We start from the raw sequence: 23,392 nt of genomic DNA on the forward strand, positions 1-23,392 counted from the left end.
TCACAAAGCTGTGTAGGTTAAATTGGTTGCTTTTAAGTCTATACAGGCAGCTTTTAGGCTGGCCACACACAATCTTCTGCATCTATGCATCTGAATCTTCCTGCAATCTATTGCCCCCAGCATTCCTGATCGATTAACTTTCTATCGACTTAAGTCAATTAATTAATCAAAAAGGTGATCAGACATGTTGGAAAATCTCTGTCAAGTGGGTTGTGAAGGAGCAGCAGAGGATCAACAGCCACATAGTGGTGTTCTGCATTTAACTGAAGGATGCTAGTGCTTCAACTGATTTTTTTTTTTCCATTAGATTTCAAATTTTTTTTAATCATTTCAAGTTGATGCAAATTTTAGATTACTCTTATGCAAATGTATGCAACTTTGAGGTTGGACTAATGAAATGTAGTAGCTCATGATTTTGCTTGGTCTAATTCCAAGCTACGTAAAATGTGCAACATAAAAAAAATATTGGCATCTAATTGAGCATCTTAACTTGGCAATATGTGCATTGTCCATTTTGCAATTTGTTACTAAGGCACAGAAAAAGTATTGTTTCTGTGTTTTTTCTTTTGTTTCATCTGTCGGAAACAGAGTTCACCCTTTTTCATTTGCTTAATTTTTTTCTTACTCTGTAGCCAAGAACTCTTCTATCAAATACTGATTTATGATTTTGGGAATTTTGGTGTAATGAGATTATCTGTAAGTATTTTCATCCAACTGAGAAGTCTTTGTGCACACAATAAACTATATGAACACATTTACATTTATGTATGCCACACTTCTATCTCCCAAATCAAATGCCCAACCAGAAAGACCACTTAGGAATGACAAATTTTTTTAATGCTTACCACTTGTGGGATAAAAAAAAATCATATTTAAGGGTATTGGGTAAACATTCACAATATATGCGACACCACAAGTATTTTATGGAATCCTTATACCGGTTGTTCATAAAAAAAAAAAAAAAAACTGTCCCATGGTCTCAAGATGCCTCTTTCTTTGTATCTTTGAGTGTCTGGCAAGTGGACTCAATTTTCTTCTCACGAGGCACTGTGGAGAGGTTATGGGACACTTTTACTGACCTGGGACATAGATTTGTTTCAGGAGGGAGCTGGATGCAAAATTTCATTCGATATATTGGTGTGTTTACAGGGGATTTCATATGATCACTTTAATAGCCATAGTCTTGAAGCAGGCTCTTATTGTCCTTTTTCCTAAAAGCTGTTTTAGGAGATGACCTGCATGCAGCAATTCAAATACACATGTACTGTTTCTACTTCAGTAGGTATTGACTTAGCTGGTACAGTAATAATGCACATAACATTTCTGACTTGATTTTTGGTTGCCCATTTCAGAAGAGCCTTAAGCTCTATACACACACTAGATTCCCACTGCCCAAAGTGACCACCAGTTTGTGTACAGGTGTCCCCAACATTGTTGATGAGATTGTTACCAATCTAACCACTAAAATCCAACCATTCTTGTTATATTCTTTTACTGAAGTTCCTGTGGCATGGGGCATCCTATTCATCCTTCTCTCTCTTCTTTTTTTATAGAATAAAACAGGATGATTGTCACATAGCCAAGTAGCATGCTTGTACACCAATCTTTAGTAAGCTTTCATTTGAAATCATCTCATACATTTGTTTGGGACAACATAAAACTTAAAATGTTTATTTTCTGGCTGCTCTTCTCAATTTGATTTATTCTTATTATTTATTGGATTTGTAAAGCGCCAACATATTACACAGTGCTGTACAAAACATAAGATTACAGACAATGATAATAGGGGTGACTGACAACACAATACAGATAATAAGCAAGAAGATACAACAACACAATACAGGTAATAAGCAATAATGTATTCAATTATCCAGTTTCTGGAATAGTCTGCTGCAAAAAGAAAAAACTATTAAACAAGATGTAAACATATTTGAGCAGTGGTTTTTGAGGAAACAGAGGCCAATAGGGGCCCTATCAAAAATCTATAATTTACTTGATTCAACTTCACACATGGTCCCTCCTCCCTACTGTGTCAGATGGGAAAATGAGGAGGGTATACATTTCTCCTCCGAGACATGGGCTAGTATCTTTCAAGAGATCTGGTCCTTTTCTTAAACCCACCTACAACTTTCCCAATTCAAAGTAATAGCCAGATGGTATCTAACTCCTGGACGTATGGTGAAAATGGGTTTAAGGGATAATGATATATGTTGGAAATGTAATAATGCCCAGGGTTCATTGATCCATATGATTTGGGAATGTCACTGTAACGATCGGTGTAACACAGAGAGGGTCTGATTACCGGTGATCTGCAGTATCACCGAGAATGCAGATATATACCCGATTATTGATGATCTGCAGTATCACAGATAATCAGATATATCACTAACCTCTGGACACCTGAGACAAGAGAGTGTTAGGTGCGACAGTAATACTTTGAGGACTGTACCTCAGAAGTAGGTACAGAAGCAGTAAGGAGTACTGCACAGAAGTACGTTCCTTCCGTTAGCCTAAACTCTCCCGAGGGAGGAGCTAAGCTGAGAGTAGGAAGGACAGAGTGTGAGTGACACCAGTGAGGGTGTCACTAACAGGTCTGGGAACTGCCTCTAACAGTAAGGCCAGTTCTCGAGGTCGGGCAAGCCAGGTCGTTAACACACAGACAGATAAGGTACAGATTCAGGAGACAGATACGTAATCCAATGGACAGGCAGAGTTTGGCAACGGAGTATCAGAATAGCAAGGTATAGAATCAGGAGGCAGATACAGAGTCCAGGAACGAGCAGAGTTTGGCAACAGGATATCAGAATAGCAAGGTACAGAATCAGAGATCAGAGGAATGGTCAGGCAGGAAGAAGGTCATAACAAATAATACAATAGAATATTGCTAAGCTAAGGTGTGAGCTCCGTGATCATCAACACCTTTGGAAACTGATCTAGAACACAGATACTGACAAGGTCTGAGTGCTACCACGTAGTGATCACAACGGCAGACACCAGGGGAAATGACCAGCACCCATTATATATACTATAGCGCTCTCCAGCGCCACCCCTAAGTGCTGGACCAGTGAGAACTGGTGAAAATGTCAGCTGACCAGCTTGGTCAGCTGACTCTCCTCTGGCTGTCATATAAGCTCTGCCTCTCAGCGCGCGCGCCCTTCTGAACCTGTGTGAACTATCAGTCCCAGCCACACCAGACATGTTTTGCAATGTATCTGCTGACTCGGGCGCGGGACCCGCCGCGCTGCTCTCCAAGCAAGCGGCGGCCTCCCCGCGTCCAACCACACTGTCATTAACATTGTCATGCACGCAATCTGCCGCATCCAACGTGGACTCCACCGCTCTGCCCATGCGGCATGCGGCGGTTTCTCCGCGTTGTGCCGCCATGTTGCATATAGGAAATAAGGTCCTGGAACACAACAGGTATTGAAGTAATGAAAACCACAAAGTGGGAGCATGGGGCTGAGAGGATTAGGAACTAGAAAAATGTATTGTCAGGCCCTGCTTCAATTTCAATAAATAACTTTATTCAAAAAGGTGAACAACACTGTATTGACACCAAGTGCCTCTTTAAAACCATAAAACCACTCACTGCAGATGTTAAACACGCAGCCGGCTGGGCTCACACGTACAGCAAACTTAACACACCAATCAACCTGGGATCCCATCACACTCCTGTTAGACTATAGATACTGACTGTAAAACGAAGCAAAATGAACGCAAGCATAGTCCCAAAGCTAGGTCTCCGCAGAGACACAAGGATGGAAGGAGGGCAAAAAGATACTGTACAGATCCACAGCTCTAAATGCATATGCACATGCAGTTATAGTAATCCAGCTGCCTCACTGAGGCTCTCACCACTCAGCCGACCAGTTCATAGTCGTTGCTATTCCAATTGCTGTGGGATAGGCAGTTGCTTGGTAGATGGCCTCTCCTGCTGCAGACAGTACATATGTCCAGGATAATGGAATCCCTCAGGTGTCTAATGGAGGACGTGTGCACACGTGTGTAGCCTGCCGGTGATGTGACCAGTCACTCAGCCCTTCATGGGTAATGCCTTCCGCATAGGTCAGCCGGTACCAGGCTCCTTCGTAGGCTTAAAGCAGGGTCAGTGGCTGTGCTGCGCTTGGTGGACAGTGAGGACGCCTTCACACTGCGTCCTCACTGTCCACCAAGCGCAGCACAGCCACTGACCCTGCTTTAAGCCTACGAAGGAGCCTGGTACCGGCTGACCTATGCGGAAGGCATTACCCATGAAGGGCTGAGTGACTGGTCACATCACCGGCAGGCTACACACGTGTGCACACGTCCTCCATTAGACACCTGAGGGATTCCATTATCCTGGACATATGTACTGTCTGCAGCAGGAGAGGCCATCTACCAAGCAACTGCCTATCCCACAGCAATTGGAATAGCAACGACTATGAACTGGTCGGCTGAGTGGTGAGAGCCTCAGTGAGGCAGCTGGATTACTATAACTGCATGTGCATATGCATTTAGAGCTGTGGATCTGTACAGTATCTTTTTGCCCTCCTTCCATCCTTGTGTCTCTGCGGAGACCTAGCTTTGGGACTATGCTTGCGTTCATTTTGCTTCGTTTTACAGTCAGTATCTATAGTCTAACAGGAGTGTGATGGGATCCCAGGTTGATTGGTGTGTTAAGTTTGCTGTACGTGTGAGCCCAGCCGGCTGCGTGTTTAACATCTGCAGTGAGTGGTTTTATGGTTTTAAAGAGGCACTTGGTGTCAATACAGTGTTGTTCACCTTTTTGAATAAAGTTATTTATTGAAATTGAAGCAGGGCCTGACTCAATACATTTTTCTAGTGCCGCCATGTTGGACGCGGAAACAGCCGCCTCACTCTTGAGTACTTGCGGCGGCTTTTCCACGTTTCCTCACAGTCACATACTGAAAATTTTTTGGTAACAGCTGGAGGATTTTTTTTGTTATAAATGGATCCCCAACCCCCCAATTTGAGACCAATCTGATACTGTTTGGATTATGGGACTCAGTTGTGTCTGGTCAGGATCAGGTAAGAGAACGACTCCTAAAACTGGGTATTGCTATAGCCAAAAGATTAATTATAAAAAGTGGAAGGATTTAAATCCTCCCTCCATGCATGAATGGAACGAGAAAATGGTGTCTCAGTTGTGGGATGAGGAGGAAAGGGAAGGGTCTGGGGAAGTTAGTGGATTACCAGAACAGAATAGGAAAAGGGCGGTAAGACAACTCTGGGATGAGCTTTTTTTGCAGTTTCAAAAGAGGAGAACCCTAGAGGTCTTAGTATAGGGGGAATATATGAGCAAGATGGACGGACAAAACATGTCTGAGGTTGATTGGTGGGATATGGATGACTATAGATATGACTGAGAAGTTAAAAGGAGGGAGAGGATGGTTGATGTAGGGTGAAAGGTTTTTTTTTTTCTTCTGGGGGTTATGTAAAACTAATGGAATGCAAACTAGTATAAATTGTGGCGGTAGTAATATATTTGAATGTTGTATATGTATTTTAAGTGTCTTATACTTATATTACAAATTGAAATATCATTTGGTACATAACGCAAACCATGATGCTAAAACTCCCCAACAATTGGAGAAGTTTGATGAAGCCAAACTTAGAGTTGGGATGGGCGTTGTTAACGCAGCTGAGTGTTTGCGGGAAGGAAAGGAAAAAAAAAATAATAAGCAATAAGGTACACAGCAAGATACAGGTAATAATACAATGCCTGGTCATATACTAGAGTGGAAGTCTCAATAATACAAGTTCGCATGACTCTGGATAGAGTGCACAATTAGGTATGATACACAAGGAGACAGGGCCCTGCCAAAGCATTACAATCTAGAGGAAGGGGGTGATGACACAAAAGGAGGGGCGCTGCGTCAAGAGGTTCTCGGCAGAGAGAGTTAGGGCAGCCTTGAGGTGGAGTAGGTCTTGAGGTGAGTTTTGAGGGCTTGTTTGAAGGTGTTGATAAATTAAACAATTACCCTTGAAACTAATAAAGTGAATACCATATATTACAAGATCTAAATAGACACTTAACAGGAGGGAAGGTAACATGTCTCACCGAGCTCATGATGCTATGTAGTGTTGTTAATCCGTAGTTGACAATGATCACCAAGGACATCATATTGAGGGAGTAAACTGGGTACACATAACTGTGGCTGATCAGTCGGATGCAGATATAGAAACTTTTTGGAGTTTTTATTGGTGCCTAACTGCTTTCTATACGATTTAAAACAAAATTATATTAAAAATTCACTGATTAGGCTTTAAAGTGACTCAGTGTGGCATATACTATAGAAACCTACAACTCAAAAACAGAGGCTAGTCTCACAAACCAAGCTCTCAACACTAGTGATTTTCAATGCAAATGGACTTTTCGGTTTGGAAGCCTGGCTACATTTTTCCCTTGGATGTTTCCTTTAAGTGACAAGACTATATACACTGTACAGTGCTGCAAAAGATGTTGGCGCTCTATAAATTCTAAATAGTAATAGCAGTTTTTACCACACACAAATAAATTTGGTATTTTGATACAGGAGGACAATTTTGCAAAAGGAAAAATTATAAGAAAATAGTACCGCACCTTGTAGAGGCAAGTTAAATATAGCTCCCCCATTGTTTATTTTTTTGTTTTTGTTTTTTTAGTAGCAAGTAGTAAAAAACTATGAAAATACTGGACATTAAAAAATGTACACATCGCGTTTTTAAGGTAGATTATAAATGAATGTTTTTTATGGCAGAAGAAGTTAGATTAGGATGCAGTAAAAACCTGCCCAGCAGCCCCACTTACTGTGTAGAAAGTGCCAATCTCGGCACTATGAAAATATTTTCATGTTGATGAACATCAATTTGAATCCATGTAATGCAGATCATTAAGTAAGCTGCATATTTATTTGCACTTGTTAGGAGAGTGCTCCAATCTATGACTTGGCAATGTTGGCTTTGGACAGCCCTGAGAGTGGATGGTCAGAAGAAGATGGTCCCAAAGAAGGTCTTGCTGAGTACATTGTTCAGTTTCTAAAGAAAAAGTCAGAAATGTTGAAAGATTACTTTTCTCTTGAAATTGATGAGGTAAGTGGAGCATTTTGAATTGCGTTGCTTTTCTTGTCAAGGCCAACAACCAAAGCTATACATACAGATCAGTACAAAAGTTTCAGATAGTTGTGGAAAAAATGCCATAAAATGAGGATGTCTCTAAAACTAAATCAAATCCATATTTGGTGCCTTTTTAAAACCATATCCATTGCATGAGGTATGTTGTACTGCAAACAAACCGCATTCTCTAAAAGTGGACCTGAACTCAGACCTCCTCTCTGCGCTAAAAGATATACAACATGTCTTTGTTACAGCTCATACAAATCCTAAAAGAATTTTGCACAGTTTCTACTTCCTGATTCATGGAAGCAGACATATTGTTTACAGCCTGTACTTTCAAATGGGCTTATCTGCCATAGGCAGTCATGTGACACGGGGGGATTAGATGGCCATAGGCAGTCATGTGACACAAATGAGGGGGGATTAGATGGCCTAAACACTCTGAATACACACAGGGTACATTTCTCTGTTTTCCTTTTGTCCTGTGCAAGAGTTGATGTCCACTTTAAGCCTAGTGCACGCCATAAAATTTCCCCATCGGATCGATGGGTCGATTCGATAATTTTCAATCGGTTGGATTAACGCCTGATTGATAACATGATCGATTTTTTTATTAACTACTTTGTGAATTGATCCGATCGATTGGATATTGACCTGTTGATCTGATGGGAAATTGCGTGGTGTGTACTGCGCTTAACAGCCAGTCTTGCCACACACTGTGACCTCAGATAGGGCTCTAACAGTTTCTTTCTATCTACACAGTGGATTCTGTTTGATGTAATGGCTGTGTTTTAACCTAGGTGTCATCTTAGAGAATTTATGGTATTTTAAAGACAGAGTGGTCACGGTCACACCAGATATTCATGTTTTTTTCTGTATCCTGTACAATAAAACCCCTGCACCTTCCTCCTGTGTCCCTTTGTCCGTGCTTTTGGCCTACCACACATGCGCGGCACGCGGGCGGCCGTTGGGACACGGGGACAGGCGTGTGCGTGCACGTGGGTATGTGTTGCGGCCATGCGCGCTGACCTGCGGTGGTGACGGGGAGGGGTGTTTTGAGCAGAGGCCTAGCGCCCATTATTTTAACGGGCCTTAGGTCTGGTGTTTTATATAATGATGAAACATTTGACAAATTCCTGTTTAGATGTGGAATAGCCATAAAATATATTATTGAAACATAAAATGTATATTTTTAAGAGATCGTGGTGTACTTAATGTATTCTTTTCCATGGGTAATTGATTGCTGTTTTTTATTTTACTTGTAGGACAGTACTCAAGTAGCTATTTTTGATCTGGAATGTGTTTTGGAAATGTCAAACTAATATGTATCTTGCTGCCATGTTATATCATCAGTGTTTGCATAGCTTTGTACTGCTTTGAATGTAATTCATTTTAGACCGGTTGTCTACTGGATTTTTGTTCTAAAAAAAAATCTAGTATCAGGAAAATATAATTCACGTGATCTACAACTTGTTACTCTTGTATGCCTAGCTTTACTGCTGGAATAGTCTGCCAGGAGAAAAGCGCGATATAAGTGTTCTGTGTTTGTATGTTTGTTTGTTTGTTGAATAGAAGCAACAGCTAGAGTCTCTCTAATGTGCCTGATTGACCTAAACCAGTCAGGACCCTCTTACTTATATACATTAGATAACTACCTACTCCATTTGGATTGGATGATTGTCATCTAATCACCTTGCAAGTCAGTTCTAGGGAAGCTCTTTAAAGACTCAACTCGCGTTTTATTTAAAATCTGTAAGTCTTTTATTCAAAATAGCTGTGCGCAATAATGTTTTGTTTACTGCAGGAAGGAAACCTTACTGGACTACCACTCTTACTAGACAACTATATTCCTCCTCTGGAAGGCTTACCAATTCTTATCCTGCGCTTAGCCACTGAGGTAATGATATTCTTTCACATCTCAACTTATCTCATAGCAAGAAGTAAACTGTTTAGCTTTCCATGTCCAGGCATGGTACGACTGCAGTGTATCCCACATGTGGTGTCAACCAGGGTACATTCTATCACGTTTTTACATGATAGAATGGGCTGCTTTGTAGTACTTGCCTTCTAAACTTTTCCTGCTAAACGTTACCCCCTCAGGCTCTTGAAACAAAGTATATCAAGCACTTTCTTTTCACTCCATACACATTGCATGTAAGTTTCTGAGTAAACATTGGATTCAGTCCACTGTACATGTCCTGCCTGATTGGATTCGAGCAGTTATTTTAGTTCCTCCATTTTATGAGGCCATTTATTGATGTAGAGGTGCTACAAATGAATATATAAGTATATATGGGATGTATTCCTAGTGTCCTCACACATATACCACGTGGCTTTTGTGCTCATATTCTAGTCTGTAGTATTTTGTGCTTCATTCTGTATAGACTCAGGTTATTTTTCACAATATGAAGTTGGCAGCCTGGGGTTTCTTCTACCCTATTTTTGTAGATTCTGGGTGGTTCGATTGAAAACCCAGGTATCAGTAAGAAAATGAGACAAAAAGACCACCAGGAGCTTTTGGCGCTCTGAAAAAGAGATGCGCAGCTCAGACACTGTCTCATATTGACCTGAGGAAGCTGGCAGGTCCCGTGAAACGTATTGTCTTTTTATTGGTGTCTAACAATAAAAATCTTAATCCGTTTTCATGAGGTAGGACTGTTACTATTACTTACCTCCACTCACTACACATTGTATTACAGTTGGGCTGCCCCCCTCCCATCTTACACTATTTTGTTGAGTAACAGTATGTTACTAGCAGATTGATGGTTCACTTTAACTATCTCCATTAGTACATCTTTTATTGATGCGTTACTAGGGAGTGCTATTGAGGACTATATTAATGCTGTTATTTTTTCTGGTTCTTTGGATAACTAGTGCATAGTGCCAATATGTATGTTTGCTATATTTGACTGTAACTGCATGTTTGTTCTGATATCAATAAAGTTGACATGCTAAGTAAAAAAACACAACGCAAACTGTTTATATACAATAAAATCTTGTTATAGTAAAACTCTGGATACAGTAAATGTAGTCCTCAGGTCCCAGCAAATGGGTCTATAAATAAACATGACCAATTCTGATAAACTACTTTTTCTGGTGAACCTTGGGTTAAAAGACATACTTGCCTAAGAAGAGGGAAGCCTCAGCATCCTATAGAGGCTTCCCATGCTGCCGTCCAGCTTGGACCTCCATAAATCCGATGGGCTTGTCAGAATGAAGATTGGGGCCATGCTCCTCTTCAGGCAGGAGTACAGCTGCACCTGCACAGGAAGCTTGAGATGCTCATGCTCAAGTGGCTCCATGCTGCTGTGCAGGTGCAGCTGTTCTCACGGGTGTAGACCAGTTTGTGCCTGAAGAGGGTGTGGCTCTTCCTGAAGCTCTCGACGAGTGATGGCAGCAGCTAGGAACACATTGGAAGCCTCGACAGCATTCTTCTTCGATAGATTATTTTTTTCCCCTAAGGTTTCCCTCAGATTCCCTTTAAAGGCAACCAAGGTGAGAGGGACATGTTTATTTGCATTTAAATAATGCACATTGCCTGGCTGTCCTTTAAATCCTCTGCCTCTAATACTTTAAAGGGAACCTAAATGAGAAGGATATGGATTTTTCCTTTTAAAATAATACCAGTTGCCTGACTCTCCTACTGATCCTGTGTCTCTAATACTTTAAGCCACAGTCCCTCAACAAGCATGCAGATCAGGTGCGCTGACTGAAGTCAAGCTGGATTAGCTGCATGCATGTTTTAGGTGTGTGATTCAGTCACTACAGCAGCCAAAAAGATCAGCGGGACTGACAAGCAACTGGTATTGTTTAAAAGGAAACATCCATATCCCTCTCAGTTAAGGTTCCATTTAAGTCATAGACCTTGAAAATGGACCAATCAGTTTAAACCCAGTTTTAAATTGGTTGGTCCATTTCGAAGCTTCATATATTTGCATAAAGTTGTGCATACATTTGCATCAACTCAGAAATATTTGCATCTCATTGATTATCACTATTAAGAAGAAGATGGAGACTGGCACCATCCAGTAAATATAGCTCAATTTATTAGTCAGACATCATGACATCATGAATGACGTTTCGGAGGACAGTCCTCCTTTCTCAAGTTCCTGTCAGTGTCTAATGAACATATGACAATTCGCTCTTTATATAATATACCACCCTAGAAAACTGACCACTCACGTTACAGTTCCCCTACCTTCTCGCTCAAGCGGACCTGATGGGGAACTACTATGTGCGTTTAAAGCGTGTGCACATACATCTGAAATCGCAAGGCAGCAGTGCGGAGAAATGCGGGCTACGTCCGCTCTGCGTACTGCCGACCTATAGGAAGAGCCCCCAAGGTGACATCACCATCAGGGCACTCCCACTGCAGGAGCCGACCTGATGGGAAACATGAGACTCCCTTCGGTGGCCACAAGGACCGCCCATAGGCCGGACGAAGCGCACACATGATGGGCGATTATCACTATTGACATCTGCCACAGCTCTTTACAGAGTTATGTTGCATTAACTGTCCCTCAGAGAAGCTGGCAATGTAATCCCTACCATAGCTTTAGTTGAAGGCCAATTCTGTGGGAACCTATTCTGTACAATCAGTATGTACTTTTAAAATGATGCTGGTAACTGCTTAGCAGCTCTGTAATATTCTTTATTTGTACATTAAATTATGGCTTGTACACACTGTCCAAGTCTCCTTTATCGATCGTTGCTCAAGTACTAGGGTGATACTGCAGGGACCTATAATTGTACAGACACACTGTTCGCCTATAGCCAAACAGTGTGTACTGTCCTATGGAAAAGGAGGTGGGACATTGTGGGGGCACAGGAGTAAGCATTCAGCGGGGTGGGTAAGGACAAGCTCATTTTGTTGCTAAACCCTTTTGTGGTGCAGCTTTACGCATGCTAGATTCTTGGCCGAGAGAGTGACAAATGATTGCCTTAAATGAGGGTTATCTGTGTGTGCAAGGCTTCATACTGCAGAACGGTGGGGAATTTTCTGTAGTGTCTTAAAGAGAACCCAAGGTGGGTTTGAAGAATATTATCTGCATACAGAGGCTGGATCTGCCTATACAGCCCAGCCTCTGTTGCTATCCCAAACCCCCCTAAGGTTCCCCTGCACTCTGCAATCCCTCATAAATCACAGCCACGCTGCTGACAAACAGCTTGTCAGAGCTGGCTATGTTTATTTCTATAGGGTCAGTCTGCTGCTCTCCCCGCCTCCTGCAGAACTCCGGTCCCGCCTGCGTCCCTTCCCTCCCCGCTGATTGGAGGGAAGGGACGGGGGCAGGGACCTGAGCTATGCAGGAGGCGGGGGAGCAGCTGAGACTGACACTACAGATGTAAACACAGCCTCACAGCATGGCTGTGATTTATGAGGGATTGCAGAGTGCAGGGGGACCTTAGGGGGGTTTGGGATAGCAACAGAAGCTGGGCTGTATAGGCAGATCCAGCCTCTGTATGCAGATAACATTCTTTAAACACACCTCGGGTTCTCTTTAAAAAGATGCCACTCAGTTAGGGCTGTGAGGCCAAATTAAACAGCAGGGCGTCCATGCAAAAAGGGTGTCCATTACAATAATGTTTTACAACCTTTAATCATGTCTATAAAATCTCAAATTGTGTGTACGATAATCTTCCCTGTTTTGAAAGTGAGACTTATAATTAAGTTTGTTAAAAAAAGATAATATATTTATAATTGCATAATATTGTGTATAACCTTCATTTATCGTTTCTTCATGTAATAAAATCTGAAAATATTGTTTCGAACAATGAAACAAATATACGTTCGTAATAACTGTAGTAAAACATAAGTAAAAATTTTTTTAAAAAGAAAACCATGCGCTGCCTCAGTCCACTAGTTGAAGTCCATAAAGTACAACCTTTTCCTGATTTCCCAATCCAGGTGTTATGCTGGGACTACACGGGTCGATCCAGCGGCCGATTAGCCGCCAGATCGACCCCAGCCGCGTCCCCGCTCGTCTGCGCGGATCGATTACCAGTCGTCCCCGCCGGCGCTCCTTATCAGCTTCTCTATTCCCTGCCATTGTCCACCAGCTGGGATCGAGCGGGCGGGGTCGAGCAGCGTGATCGGGCCAGCTGAATATTATCAGCTGGCCGGATCAGCTGCTCGATACACGGTACAGAAACGTACCGTTTATCCCCAGCATTACACTTCAATGCACCTCAGAAAATAGTAAAAACAAACAGATAATCGCACAGGATGTATGACTTCAGGAATCTTCCACCATATATCACCTGTGTGGTGTGGTACAACTTCACCTCCTGTGTATACTCCACCACCACTAGGAATCTCCCTCACCTTTTGGTATGGCTGCCCAGACCCACAGACAGCACACCCAGCTTGATAATCACAACAACGGCTTCCCGACTCCTTCTTCCTTAGGATGACCCTCACATTTATGCAAAAAATACATAAAAAAATCATAGCATAGACTGTAAAGTCCTATGGGGGACACAGCTGCCAAGTATATCACTGTGTAATATTATTGGGGTCACCTCATCAGTTCATTGTGCACCCAGCACCATCAGGAACTGCGCTCACCTTTTTTTATTTGCTGCCCACACCACAGACAGCTTCAACCGCATGTGTGCACAGTCCTGTTATGAATGATGGTTTCCCCTCTCAGCTTCCTGTAGTTTGTCACCCCAGCAAATACCAGATACAAGCAACTAGATACGCTTCTATAGTGTAAAACTTTTTTATCAGAATCATTTTATTATCGCCAAGCACTATTGGGTCATGCCTGGAATTGGGTATGGCACAGAGCAGAGCTAAAGGAACAGTAAGGAAACACAATGGTGATAACAAAAGATAACATGGTAGTATGCAACCAACAAATACAATACAATACAGCAATTCCATGAAAACATTTACACAAAGAAAGAGATATGGAGAAAAACGGATCAAATATAAAAGTAGCGCTACTCACAAACATCAAAAGTTTTCAGGCATATAAAACAAATCCGAGGACGTCTCCTCCATGCACTACAGCACCTCCTGCTCTTTAGCCATGCCCTACGCGTTTCATCACACGACTCATCAGGGAGCTCGGGTGATATATGGTGGAAGATTGGTGGAGTGATATATGGTGGAAGATTCCCGAAGTCATACATCCTGTGCGATGATCTGTTTGTTTTTACTATTTGAGGTGCATTGAAGTGGAAGACCTGTATTGGGAAATCAGGAAAAGGTTGCACTTTATGGACTTCAATTTTGAATTTTTTATGGCTTTGATGTGTATGTGACATTGGACTTTTGCAGCAAGCCTACAGTGTAATTATTAGGCCGCAGTAATAGGCAGTGGAGCAGGCCAAACCCCCTCCTCTATTTGTATACATTGAAAACATTAGTAAATATTACTAACATTTTACTACAACTAAACCTAACCCTACTCTCACACAGAGCCCTCCCTCTACCTAACCCTAAGAACCCCCTGGTGGTGCCTAGCCCTAAGACCCCCCTGGTTGGTGCCTAGCCCTAAATCTCCCCTGGTGGTGCTTAACCCTAAATCTCCCCTGGTGGTGCCTAACCCTAAATCTCCCCTGGTGGTGCTTAAAGTGAACCTAAAGCCAAGTTAAAAAAAAATGAGATTAACTCACCTGGGGCTTCCCTCAGCCCCCCGCAGCCGATCGGTGCCCTCGCAGCCCCGCTCCGATGGTCTAGGATCCGCCGGCGAACACTTCTGGTTTCGGCCGCCACCGGCTGACAGGCATGGGAACGCGAGTGATTCTTCGCGTTCCCAGCCTGTATATCGCCCCCTATGCTGCTATTGCGGCCTCCTCAGAACCTTGTAGATACACCACATCCAGACACCTTATTGTACCTGCATCTGTGAGAGATATTTTGCTTGGTTCAAGTTAAAGTGGATCCGAGGTGAACTTTTTTACTCATTGCATAATTGTGTTCCTTTCCTATTGTTTATAGGGCATTCCTCAAGCCAAATACTTTTTTGTTTTTCTTTTAATACTCTTAATTCCCTATAAACTAAAGAAGCCACACCCACAGGTTTTCAGAGAGCCAAGGCACTTTCAGACAGTAGCAAGGGCTCATGGGAGCTCAGTCTGGGCAGTAGGAGGGAGAGGTATTACTAGCCAGAGATTTCAGAGGCAGAGAGGAGGAGGGGGGATTAGGTTTTTTTTGCTCAAGATGCAAATAAACCTGCTTCTGTGTAATGTTTACAAACATGGCTGCTGTCATTGTACCACATGAATAATCAATCATATTCTATTAAAGCTATTTGCAGCTAGATTTGCTGTGTAAACTATCTAAACTTTAGATAAGATATATAGACAAGTTACTTGTTATAGTTAGTTTTTCATCTCGGATCCGCTTTAAAGAGAACCCGAGGTGGGATTTTATTATGCTAGTGGGGCACAGAGGTTGGTTGTGCACACTAACACCAGCCTCTGTTGCCCCATGCTGTGCCTCCAAGACCCCCCTGTGCGCCGCTATACCCCCCGCAGTGCTGTCGACACGCAGCGTGTCGCCAGCACAATGTTTACCTAAGCGCTGTCTGTCAGCGCCGCTCCCCCGCCTCCTCCGTATCGGCGCTACCCGCCGCGTCACTTCCCTCCAATCAGCGGGAGGGAAGGGACACAGGCAGGTAGCGCCGATACGGCTATGAGCAACGCCCACTGTTGCAGGACCAAGATTCAGCTGCTGCCCTTTGCTGCAGCAGCTATGCTTTCCATTAATGTGCTTAGCTGGTCATTCCCCATCGCTGGAATTCTTAGTGGACAGGTGCTGCAAATAACACAGTATAAAAGAGTGAAAACTTGAACATTCAAATTCATATGCAAGCAGACTGCAAAAAAAATGTATAAGGCCCCCTGCACACTGTAAATCTGATTTTCGAAATCAGATTTGTAATTTCCGATTTTCCATGGATGCTATCAAAACAGAGAAAAATGCTGAAAAAATGCAGCATGCAGTACTGAATCAAAAATCGTGATCACGTAGTGCGCAAGAGGCCTAATACATTATCCAAATTGGGTAAAGAGCCTCTCATTTCGTAAGAATACTATCCACATTTATTGCTGATAGTTCCCAGTGATGATAACCACTATAGTCGCTTTACAAGGTTTAACATCATTACTTTTAGAGGGTTACTAAAACACACACCATGCAATTTTCACTTAAGATCCTATTTCACTTCAGATTCTATTTGGATCGAACAAAAAAATATACTACCTACTGCCAGAGGCCGATCCCAGCTGAGGAGCGATCTTTTTCTTGAACAGAAGCAGATCAGACATGCTGAAAAATCTCGATCCAAATACTGGCTATGGTTCTGGATGTATGTCCTTTCAATTAATATTTTAAATTTGATCAATTTAAAAATGTGATCAGAATTTGAATAAAATCGCATATGTGTATATGCCAGCTTTTTTATTTATCTGATCGATGTCTGTTCCAAATATCGATCACTCACTCGAAAATAATCTAAAGTTGGAATTACATAGTGTGTTACCCACCATCAGGGTGAAGTTGGTGCTAGAATAAGATTCAGCAAGGGATCAGTATTAGCATGAGGTTAAACAGGGGCTAACATTTTGCTATGACTATCAGAGTAGAAGCTCTACTATTGTGAATATTACAAGGCTGTTTATAAACAGAGGAGGCACGTGGATGTGTAGACACAATCCATCCAATCTTAGGGTTTTACATTGCCTCACTGGACAGTGAACAACATACGCTCCAGTTTATTCTCTGGAGAGCAGGTAAGAACCACAAACAGAAAAAAACACAGAATGACTATCAGTTAACTGCTTTCAACTAGACCAAGCAATTTGGGCCCTAAACCATTATTGGTTGCAGGAACTCACAGACATAAGATCAGTGCTGTGCGATATAATGGCAGATTTAAAGTAAATATAAGAATGAGATTGCCATGTTATTCCACTGAAAATGGTCAGACAGCATTTATGTAGGTAGCTCTGTATAGAAGTCTCTTTGCCATTAACTTGCTTTAAAAACTTTCCTACTTACGGAAATGACTGTAATGTAAATACACTGTGAGATATATAGATGTACAATTGACATACATCTTTATGTGTGTATCTCATGCAGGTGAACTGGGATGATGAAAAGGAATGCTTTGAAAGTTTCAGTAAAGAATGCGCTATGTTCTACTCCCTCAGGAAGCAGTATGTGCTGGAGGAGACTTCCTCTGCTCAGGTATGTGTGCTTTATTTCAGTAAAAGATCAAGACAATAGCTGCAAACTAGTAACAAGTAGATACATAGTATATAACTTAATAGTAATGACACCTGGTATTGCAATTTTGATCAAAAATATGTTGAAAGTTCAAGGTTCTCTGGTGAATGCAGCTAGGATTGTGATTTGCAGGCACTGGAAATCACAGGTGGCCTGACCATCTTAGAGTGATTTGATGAAATAATACATACACAGAGAATAGAGGAGCTGTCACAGTTAATATATGGGAGGGAGAATCAGAGATGGGATAGATGAGTAGACTTTGTTCACTCGGAAGAATACAAAAGAATAAGGGGGGGGGGGGGGGGGGGGAGTGAGATGATGGGACGTTGGGAGTAATGAGGATCAAACTGGAATGATTTAGACAAGCTACACTATGTCAGAAAATATGCCAAGGTTATCTACAATCAGAAACTTGGACCTCATTGTTTCTCTTTCTCTTCTTCTGTCTCTTTTTTTTGTTTTTTCCCTGCCCCTCTATTTGCCTTATCACTCCACCACACCACTCAGGTTTTTTGGCGCTGCTAATCAGGCTCCTACGTGTTCCTCTGGATTTTGCTCCCCACCCCCCTCCCGTCGCCCTTCGGGATAAGGGGTTGGACCCACTGCTACATAGGGAAGCGGGGGAGGGAAGCTTTAAGCGAAAATTCTGGGTGGTTTTGGAGGGTGGGGAGGAATTTCAGACACCACTAAATGAGCTGTGAAATCCGGGGACATGGGCCTGCTATTGCTTGGGGGGGGGGGGGGGGGATAAAATTGCATTGGATTATATCATCAATGAATAAGTAATTTTCTCTTTTTTGTACTATGTGAATTAAATACTTTTGGAATAAAATAATCTGAAAAGGGAAACTTCAAGGTTCATTAAAGATTTTCATATACGATGTGCAAAAGAATTCTTTCAATTTCACATTTATGGCATATTGTACACACTGAATGTAAATGCAAAGAGAACCTGAGAAATCTCAACCCCATTTTTGAGCTGCGTTTTCAATTATCCATGTCAATAAGTAACTGCCCTTAACTCCCCCACGCCGCACTATAGCCCCCCGAGTTTAGCTAAGAGATTTGTCGCTGACTCGGAGGTAAACATAGGGGAGAGGAATTCCCTGTTCATAACGCCCGCCAGTTGCGTTCCTGCAGGGTTTCCTGAGCTGCCATTGGGCAGCTCTCTCCCCCTGGCTGTGCCTCCTGTCGCTCCCCCGCCTCCCTGCTCGCTATGAGACACACAGTCTCTCAGTGCAGCATCGTGACCTATAGGTCTTGAAAGTGAAAGTGGGTCATAGATGCAGATTGATATTTGAAATAAAGATTATTTTCAGTAGTGTGAAACTGCCATCTTAAGAATATCCAAAACTGACAGTAAGCTTGACTTTTTTTGCAGCCCTAGCTACAATACGCTGTTAGGTGTACAGTTGCTATTAAAAAGCCCCTTTATTTCCCTATTCCTGCAGGAGTCATCTGGTGCACAGGACAAGAGGCTTTAAACACCCAATCGAATCCATTGACCAGCATCATTCTCTGACACTCCTACCTACCAGTTTTTCATCATTATTTAACACTCCCACCTACCAGTTTCTCATCATTCTCTGCACATAAAACTTCTGTAGTCTTCTGTACTAATCTAACAGCACAGCTATTGGGAGGGATTGATGCTGCCTCCCTTGGCTGCTGGATGCAAGACTACATTTCCCATGATACCTAGTAGTGACAGCTAAAATTTAGAGAAACCGAGAGTCCAATATAGTGTAGTATGTTATGCAAAAATAAAGTAAGGATAATCAGTGAGAAGAGTATACTCACAAGCGTGGGTTACCACATAGGCAACCACTGTATAGGCAGGTGAGGAGATTAGACCTGCCCTCACTCAGGGATAAGAAGTCACTCTCTGTAGATCAGAAAAAGGGGTAGATCACCCCTCCACTAGGGGTGGACACAATATAGCAGTAGGAGAACAGATGCACCAGCAGGATAAAAATGGATAAAACCTTTAAAATTTGCTTGGAGGAAGTGATGGACTTACCTCCATAAAGCAGACACGAAAGACTGTCTGAATAGTAGCAATCACATTTATTATATAGTACCCCAAAAAGTGCAGTGCAACGCGTTTCGCAGGCCAAGCCCGCTTCATCAGGCAATAAACGTGGAGACAAAACAGAATTTCGGCAATAGCAGGTGTAGCGCCTCAGTCAGTGACAGCTGCCTATATACCCTGCTGACAGTGCCGAATTAAGATGGTTGTCGTGATGACCGTATGAGGGATATTGTCCTCATCAAAGGGATTGGGGTCATATTTACTATTTTCAGTAACTACTGCTGGAAATACTAGAGCGTTAATAAATAAAGGTACAACAATGCAAAGAGAACAAAGATAGGGAAACCAAGAGCCAAATAAATGTAGTATGTTCCGGTAATATGGGATGAAGTTGGTAGAGTATACTCACAAAGCAGGGTTACCTCAAAGGCAGCCACTGTAATAGCAGGTGAGGAGATTAGACCTGACCCCACTCAGGATTAACCTCCCTGGCTGTAAGCCCGAGCTGAGCTCGGGCTATGCCGCGCAGGAGGATTTCTCAGGCGCTGTTGGGGCGATTCGCCTCATTCAAAGTGCTGTGCGCGCAGCCAGCACTTTGCTAGCCGCGCGCACAGCTTGATCGCCGCCGCTCTGCGGCGATCGCCCGCACGCAGCGGTGAAAGAGGGCCCCCCCCCGCCAGAGCCCTGCGCTCCCCGGACCAATGAGTTCCGGGCAGCGCTATGGGCTGGATCGGGTGCGCCTGACGTCAGGACGTCGGCTGACGTCCATGACGTCATTCCGATCGTCGCAATGGCGACAGGGGAAGCCAAACAGGGGAACGCGTTATATACACGCTCCCCTGTTTGCTATTGTTGCCGGCGACGATCGCACTAGAGGGACACATGCGCCCTCTAGTGGTGTTTCATGTAGCTACCACTCTGGTAGCTTTACATGAAACAAAAAAAAAAAAAAAAAAGGATTTTTGCCCATTTGGCAAAAAAAATTAACTGCCAGGGAGGTTAAGAAGTCGCTCTCCGTAGATCAGGAAAAAAGGAGATGACACCCCTCCACCAAGGATGGACTTAGAACAATGTAACAGGGACACAGAGGTGCCAGAAGAATAGAAATGTCTAAAAAGTTTAAAATTTGTGGAGGTAGTGGTGGACTTGCCTCACACAAGATATGCCAACAAAGTTTAGCAGAACAAATGTATTTACATATGCGTTTTGCAGGTATGACCCCACTTCATCAGGCAATAGGTAGGAGTAGTTACAGTGCAGGTCTGTAGCTTGGCCAAGCGCCTCTGCTGGGCCAGACCGTCACTGTGCCTACTCCTACCTATTGCCTGATGAAGCGGGGTCATACCTTTCAAAACGTGTTGCATTTTCCCCTGGAGTATGTAAATAAATTTGTTCTGCTAAACTCTGTTGGCATATCTTGTGTTTGGAGGAGGTAAGTCCACCACTGCCTCCACAAATGTTAAACTTTTTAGACATTTTTATTCTTCTGGCACCTCTGTATCCTTGTTACAAAGGTACAACAATATTTGCAGTTTAAGTTGTATAACTGTCTCCATAGCATTTAAAAAAAAAAACTTTTTTTCTCTGTTTAATGCATGTATGGTCACTATGCTTGCTTTTGTTCACAAGTAATTTAATCTATGTAAAAATCAAAAAGCTCCCCAGCAGAGTACAGCTATGCTGATATAATGCATGTACTGTCACTATGCTTGCTTTTGTTCTGAAGTGACACCTGAAGTGAGAGGGATATGGAGGCTGCCATACTTATCACCTTTTAAGCAATGCCAGTTGCCTGGCTATTCTGCTCATCATCTGTCTCTAATGCTTTTAGACATAGACCCTGAACAAGCATGCAGCAGATCAGATGTTTCTGACATTATTGTCAGATCTGACAAGATTAGCTGCATGCTTTTTTTTGTGGTGTGATTCAGACACTACTGCAGCCAAATAGATCAACATGGCTGCCGGGCAACTGGTATTGTTTAACCACTTCACCTCCAAGGGTTTTTCACCCTTAAAGAGACACTGAAGCGAAAAAAAAATATGGTATAATGAATTGGTTGTGTACTATGAATAGTTACTAGAAGATTAGCAGCAAAGAAAATATTATCATATATTTTTATTTTCAGGTATATGGTGTCTAACATTGCATCATTCTATAATATGTGCAGATTACACAACACTCAGCATTCAAAATGATTCTTTCAGAGCAGTCTGTGAACTAATGACCTCTCCTCTGACAGAGAAAAAGTAAATAGTTCAATAACAGTGGAGATAATAAAAGTCAGATAACAGCCCTCTCCACGACTTTGAAAGTCGTACAGCTTAATGGCTTTTTTGCATAGAGATAACAACTGGAGTTTCTTAACTCTTCCTGTACTGGAAACAATTAGACTGATGTATCTGACCTTAATGTTTTATTTCTTAGCTGTACTACACATACAAATCATAATATCATAATTTTTTTTTCACTTCAGTGTCTCTTTAAAAAAAAGAGCAATTTTCACCTGTCAGTGCTCATTCCATTCATTCGCCTATAACTTTATTACTACTTATCACAACTAAATAATCTATATCTTGTTTTTTTCACCACCTATTAGGCTTTCTTTTGGGGGTACTTTTTGCTAAGAATTGTTTTATTCTAACTGCATTTAAGTGGAAAAAGAAGAAAACATTGAAAAAATTCATTATTTCCCAGTTTTTAGCCGTTATAGTTTTAAAATAATACATGCTACCGTAATTAAAAACCCACACATTTTATTTGCCTATTTGTCCTGGTTATTGCAACGTTTAACATTTTTCCCTAGTACAGTGTATGGCGCCAGTATTTTACTTGGAAATCAAGGTGCATTTTTTTTCAGTTTTGCATCCATCCCTAATTACAAGCCCATCAATTATAAAGTAACAGTTATATACCCTCTTGACATACATATTTAAAAAGTTCAGTTCCTAAGGTAACTATTTATGTTTGTTTGTTTTTTTAATTGTAAATTATATTAATTTTAGATGTTAAAAAAATGTCTTAATGAAAAAAAAAAAAAAGTGTAGATGTAATTTTACTTTTGGCCACAAAATGTCCTTGCGCATAACTTCTGTATGGGTAGTGTTACTACGCAAAGCAGAAGTAATGCGTGGATGTTTAAGTATGTGTTTCTGTGAATGGCGGCGCCGTCATTCATATGGGGACTTAGAACAATGAATGGTAACTGTGTTCAGGGAGGGGAAGTGGTGAAAAGGAAATAAAAATGGCAGCCTCCATATACTTCTCGCTTCAGGTTCGGGGAATCTGAAGTGAACATAAACTTACGATATAATGATTTTTATGTGTAGTACTGTACATCTAAAACATTAGCAGCAGAGATATGAGTCTAATATTGTTTCCAGTACAGGAAGAGTTAAGAAACTCCATTTATCTATGCAAAAGAGCTTTTCTGAGTTCCACGACTTTCAAAGTCGCAGAGAGCTCTGTCTTCTGAAGCTTATTATCTCAAGTGTCTGTCACTGTATTTTGTTTTCTGCAGAGTAAAGTTAACTAGCCTGCTCTGTGAAATCATTTAAAATGCTGAGTGTAATGCGTAAATTGCAAATAATCGAGAATGATGCAATGTTATAAAAACACATACACATACAATTCATTATATCATTTTTTTTTTTTTAGCCTCAGTGTCACTTTAACAGCCTGTTTTGCAGTGTTCAATCTAAATATAACAGGAGGGAGGCAAAGAGTGTACGAGAGGAATCGGCACAGGAGACTTGGGCGCAGGATACAGCCTGTTCGCTTATCCTGCTCCTGCACAAATTCCCATCAATATTAAATACTATTCCACCTCCAGGCCGCCATGGATAGTGGGGGAATGAAATCATTTGGCTTCCTGCAATTGCTGGAGGCCGAATTATAGTGTTTTATAAGTAACTTCAGCTCTGTCTTCTGACGGCGCTGAAGTTACTCACTGCTGCGCCCGAGTCTCCTGCGCTGGAATGAAAGTGTTTGAGGCAAAGAAGCTTCTGCAAATGGTAACACA

The 23,392-nt window shown here is 42.0% G+C and overlaps 1 protein-coding gene across 1 annotated transcript in view; it reads left to right on the plus strand.

The window, feature by feature from the left end:
• The window catches only part of MLH1 (mutL homolog 1), a 199,908-nt gene that overhangs the window by 173,831 nt on the left and 2,685 nt on the right, over positions 1 to 23,392 (plus strand). Inside the window, exons 15-18 of the mRNA XM_068236537.1 lie at positions 633 to 696; positions 6,907 to 7,071; positions 8,900 to 8,992; positions 17,189 to 17,296. Coding sequence (XP_068092638.1) covers positions 633 to 696; positions 6,907 to 7,071; positions 8,900 to 8,992; positions 17,189 to 17,296 — 430 coding nt within the window. The remainder of the gene's footprint in view (positions 1 to 632; positions 697 to 6,906; positions 7,072 to 8,899; positions 8,993 to 17,188; positions 17,297 to 23,392) is intronic.

The sequence above is a fragment of the Hyperolius riggenbachi genome, chromosome 5 (genome assembly GCF_040937935.1).
Source record: "Hyperolius riggenbachi isolate aHypRig1 chromosome 5, aHypRig1.pri, whole genome shotgun sequence".
NCBI classification, from domain to species: domain Eukaryota; kingdom Metazoa; phylum Chordata; class Amphibia; order Anura; family Hyperoliidae; genus Hyperolius; species Hyperolius riggenbachi.